The sequence below is a fragment of the Otolemur garnettii genome, unplaced genomic scaffold (assembly GCF_000181295.1).
Source record: "Otolemur garnettii isolate 467f Iridium unplaced genomic scaffold, OtoGar3 scaffold00156, whole genome shotgun sequence".
NCBI classification, from domain to species: Eukaryota; Metazoa; Chordata; class Mammalia; order Primates; family Galagidae; genus Otolemur; species Otolemur garnettii.
In genome coordinates, this window is record NW_003852551.1 from 3,542,307 (window position 1) to 3,547,595 (window position 5,289).

Here is a 5,289-nt window from a genome sequence, read left to right on the forward strand (position 1 = left end):
CGTCATGAACCTAAATGTCTCGGCCTCCCAGAGTGTGAGGATTACAAGTGTGAGCCACCATACCCCAGCCTTTGGCTAAATCTTTTAAAGCAAATTACTTACCTTTTTCAGGCTTCATTTCTTCATCTGAAAAATGGGAATACCAACATTTACCCTCACAGGATTATTGAGACGATAATAAACAATAATCTAAATCAAGCTTCTATCAAAACCTGGCATAAAGTAGGCAATCAACAAATGGAAGTTTCTTACTTTCTCCCCAGGCTCCTCTTAACAATTATTTATTTCTATCTCTCTTGGTGGATTATGAGCTCCTGGTAGGCAGAGACCATTTCTTATTATTGCTGTATCCCCTCAGCATCTGGCACATAAAATATGTTTAATACATGTTTATTAGATGAATAAAGGGTCAGATAGCTCCACAATGTGAGGAAATCTTATTTCCTTTTGTCCAAACCAATCCTGGCCCTCAGACTGGCTTCCTCAAGAGAGGAGTGGTCTGATCACAAATGGAACAGTGAGCAATGACATCTGTCAATACCACATTGGAAAAACACCTGAGAGAAAGCATAACTTCTGCTGAGTGAGAATAAGAAGCATCATTAGCTAGATAGTCTTTGTCCCATGGAGAAGGAAACACTGTGTGATTGACTTCTACTCATTTGGCCTTCTCAGGGAGACAGAAGCAGAAATAATGCTTTTAAGAAGCAGCCAGGCTCTCTGCAGCCTTCATGTGCTTCCTTGTCAGCTGCACTGCTATTGCGCTACTGTCAACGTTCCTTTGTATAAGACAGGCACTGGCAGGGTTTCATTTCTTTGCAATGCCCCATCCAGTTTTTCCTAAGCCCTGGATCAACTGAGAAGGTCCCTGAGCGAGGTGAAGGCTTAGGAATTTCAGACTCTATACATCATCTGGTCACAGAGCTCTGTCTCCTCAGGCTCCTATTTTAAAGGCTGGGCCTATTACTATCTGGGGGAATGCAGGCTTTCTTGATATTCCAGTGCCTTTACTAAAGGCAGTGATGTGAGAGGAGGGGCGAGTGTCTGAAAAAATTCACACCAAGATGCCTTTGCTAAGGAAGATCACTAAAATGGCATTTTGACGGAAGTTCTTATGGGAGCTGGAACGGCACTAGACAAATGCAGAGCCAATCCAAGCATCTGCCCTTCCCATACCTCAGTTTCAAGCAAACAAAGTCAGCTTGATTCAGAATGAAATCCAAACCACATGCATGTACCCCACCCAAGGCAGTCTCATTCATTCTTGCCAATTAAAAAAATATATATATAGTTGAGCTGGCTTTCCCTCAGCTCCAAAACAGACTGGGCTAACCCCCATCTTCCTCCTAGAGAAGAACGGCTTCAGCTACTATTTGTGTCACTGTGTGTTCATGCAGCTTGCAAAACTCCTAATACCCCAGAGACTGCAGAAGTAATCTGTACCCTGAACTTGGACCTGGGGGCTTACAGCACAATTAAATGTGTACCAGGGTGGACAAGTCAGCCAGAATCTCTGTGAGTGAATGTTTGTTTTACTTCTCTTTGGGAAGAAAAGGGGGAGGGGGCAAGTCAGGTAGATAAAGACTATTGGCACATTTGAGGCTTCAAGAAAGTCAAGCTACATGGAACAGCTCATGTAATTACAGGCACATTCCCCGACCCAAGATACTGCTCTGTGAACCTCCCACTTTACACAGAGAATTCTGCTCTGTCATTCCATCTGCAGTTTTTGCTGCAGCCCTTCCTGCCACCCTTCCCACAGATTTCTTTTGAAGGAGGAGGAGGAGGAGGAGGGAACCTAAAAGGGGGTGTAGATAAAGAAGGTTGAGGGGAAGAATCTATACCAAAAAGGAGCCTCTCTTTGGGGAGGGATACATTTTTGCATTACCTAGGGAAGGCAGATGGGGGAGAAACAGGAACATGGTAGGAGAAGGAAACTAAATAAAGAGCACCAACGACCCCTGAGGGCAAAGCACAGGCTCTCCGAGGCACTCACTCAGGCTGCCCAGCTGTCGGATGACATTTGCCAGGGAGATGTTGGTCATGCATTCCAGCTCGCTGCTTCTAACGCTAGGCAACGTCTGACGGCACAGGTGCCTTGGCTCGATGCTCCTCGTTACTAACGGCATGGTGGACCTGCTTCAGGCAATGTTCTGAATGATGAAAAACAACCTAAAAAAGAAATAACAGGAAAGTATTACTAAACCACAAATTCCAGGCACACTAGGGCTGTGTGACGGGTTTTTTTTTTTTTTGTCTTGCTTTGATCTAAAACAGTTTATTTTAAATCTTCACTCCTCCTATATTTTTTTTTCATTTTTAAGTCCTCTCCCACCCCTTTTTAAGGTTTGTAATATATTAGAAGACTTTCTATGTACGTTTAGAAATTCTGAATTGGTGACTGCTGACTGAGGTACACAGGCAGCAAAAAAACCTTAAAGTGACAACTATTGCTCCAACCAACGAGAGGCCCTAGAGACAAAAAGGCATGGTTAAAAAAACATCCCACTCAGCAGGCATTGGATGGTACAGATCCTATCCTTGGGGTGTCCATAACCAGGACGGATCATCATCTAGGCCACCAATTAAAAGGATCAAAAAGAGGTTTGGGCTTGGCGCCTGTAGCTTAAGTGGCTAGGCGCCAGCCATGTAACGAGAGCTGGTGGGTTTGAAACCAGCCTGGGCCCGCCAAACAACAATAACAACTATAACCAAAAAATAGCCGGGTGTTATGGTGGGTGCCTGTAGTCCCAGCTACTTGGGAGGCTGAGGCAAGAGGATCACTTGAGCCCAAAAATTTGAGGTTGTTGTGAGCTGTGACGCCATAGCACTCTACCAAGAGCAACAGCTTGAGACTCTGTCTCAAAAAACAGAGAAAAAAACAAAAACAAAACCAGGTTCGGTCATCTAATTATCTCCACAATGAAATCAAGCTGCCAATGGTGACTCCATTGATAAACACCAGGACCTAACTTTGCCAGTTATTCCTTGGTGGATGATTGTTAATGTATAACTAAATACTAATTAATACCAGTATCTACTAAGATCAATCTGTAAATTGACAATGAAAAAAAAAAAAGAAAAATTTTACATGTTCAGTTTGTCAAATATGCTGAGTAAACTGTGCTCTAAGATTCCTCGTCCTTTCTCTTCTATCTCACAGCTCCCTTTCTCTCTCCCATCTGGTTCAACACACCTGAGCCAAAGGCTCTAGAGACAGCAGGAAATGTCTGGAGCAGATCCGGAAACCTTCCAGATACTGTTTCTTATCCAGTTCTTACATTCTTACCCAGTCTGACTGAGCCCCTTTCCCCAGGAAATACCCCAGTACTTCAGGTTCATGCTGAGCTACTGTTTTAGATTTAGATTACCAAATTTCTAGCTTTCTGAGGACAGGAAGAAATTTTTATCTCCATAAAATGGATATGACTACAGCAAAGGCAGGCTGGGATGGTCTTGTTTCCATATCTTGTGAAATTAAAGACATCTAAAGTGGACTAATGGTTTTCATGCTAGGGAAAATGGCAAATTTGCTTCACATGAAAAGGTAAAGCATAAAGATAACACATCCAAGTCCCCAATATTATCAACTTCTCTTTTAAAAAAAGCAAAATAGAGGTTACTTACATCAAATCTTAAAACACCAGCTCATCACCAAAAGTTGCTTGTGAATATAAAAATGCTTAAATCAAACTAAACATCATAGATCTTAAAAGCAAACCAACGCATTGTCTGACCAAAAGAATAAAAAAAAAAAAAAAAAGACCTCAGGCTTAAAGGTGGAGTAGAACCCTTTGGAACAGACTGCTCCTTGTTATGGACATTCTGATCTGCTACAAGTAAAAATAAAACAGGAAGCCAGCAGCTTGGGGAACAAGATTTCCTGTCACCAACAGTAACAGCCCAAGAATCAGCTGTTTGCTTATAACTTTGAACCTCCCCTTAATAGTCACTGTGTGGCAGCTGTGCCTATCTTTGGGGTGCAGAGGTGTTTCCTGAATACTTGTCTACTGTCTAAGGAAATGATTTCCATTCCATTCCTCTGCTAAGTTCTCCCTTTAACTCAACAGGTTTTCTAATCCAAACTCTGGACTTCCCAGTTTGCTTTTTACTAATGTAAAGGGTATTAGGTACTAAGACGCAATCTTTAGTAACACAGTAAAAAGAGTTTTAGAATAGGAAGGAGGCAGGAAGTTAAAAGAACATGGCAGGACTCTGTATACCATCCACTAGATGCTCTTAGATTCTCAAATCTTAAACTTTTTGGAATAACCAGATATTTGGGATATAGGTAGGAACACCTGAAACTATTGTGGCTCCCCTTCCATTAGTAATCATTTGAGTACTTCTAACTTCTCAGAGGAGCTAGAAGAGTCAGACCACCTTGAAATTCTGTGTTGAATGTAACCATCTATAGGGCATTCCAAACTTTCCCTCTAGATATCTAATGGAAATTAGATTCCAGGTGGCTAGGTAAATGTCAGAAGAGGGTGGGGAAGTAAATACTAACACCTTGGTTATGCCTTAAGCATTTATGCCTTTCCAAGTGCCTTGGGTAAGCAGACACAAATGGAATTAATTCCGTCATTCTGGTGAGGTTTACCTGGAACCAAGTTTTTAAAAGCAAGATGGCCTCCTTTTGCTAAAAAAGCCAGTTCCCATAACAACGGGAGAGTTTTCATGAAATATTAATACAGGGTGGCACCTGTGGCTCAAAAGGGTAGGGTGCCGGCCCCATATGCCGGAGGTGGCGGGTTCAAACCCAGGCCCAGCCCAAAGAAATATTAATATATTGGCTGGGGACAGTGGCTCATACCTGTAATCCTAGAACTCTAGGAGGCCAAGGTGGGTGGATTGCTTGAGCTCAGGAGTTCAAAGACCAGCCTGAGCAAAAGAGTGAGACCCTGTTTTTAAAAAAAAAACAGTCAGGTGTTGTGGCAGGCACCTATACTCCCAGCTACTTGGGAGGCAGAGGCCAGAGGATTACCTGAGCCCCTGAGTTTGAGATTGCTATTATCTATGACACCACAACATTCTACCAAGGGTAACAAAGTAAAACTATGTAAAAAAAAAAAAAAAAAAAAGGAGAAAAAAAGAAAAAAAAAAAAAAAAAAGGGAGGAAAGAGAGAGAGAGAAGAAAGAAAATAATATGTCGATATCCATTAAGGCAAAACAATTATAAAAGTGTATGTTTTGGGGGGAGGGAGAGGGATTCGAGGGTTCACTTCTGTGGTTCATCTTGCAAGGGTACAAGTGAATCTTTCTATGAGTAGAATATGAATGTTTTGA

At 42.1% G+C, this 5,289-nt stretch overlaps 1 protein-coding gene across 2 annotated transcripts in view; it reads right to left on the reverse strand.

Annotated features, from left to right (window-relative positions):
- The window catches only part of WASF2 (WAS protein family member 2), a 76,811-nt gene that overhangs the window by 21,985 nt on the left and 49,537 nt on the right, over positions 1-5,289 (reverse strand). The window contains exons 1-2 of one of the 2 annotated variants that reach the window (XM_023519093.1): positions 3,628-3,670; positions 1,997-2,172 (exon numbers count right to left, since the gene is read on the reverse strand). In XM_023519093.1, the coding sequence (XP_023374861.1) occupies positions 1,997-2,129 (133 nt within the window). In that variant the 5' untranslated portion in view covers positions 2,130-2,172; positions 3,628-3,670. Of the gene's footprint in view, positions 1-1,996; positions 2,173-3,627; positions 3,671-5,289 lie in introns of those variants that run through there. The other variant, XM_012811429.2, reaches the window with a different exon arrangement.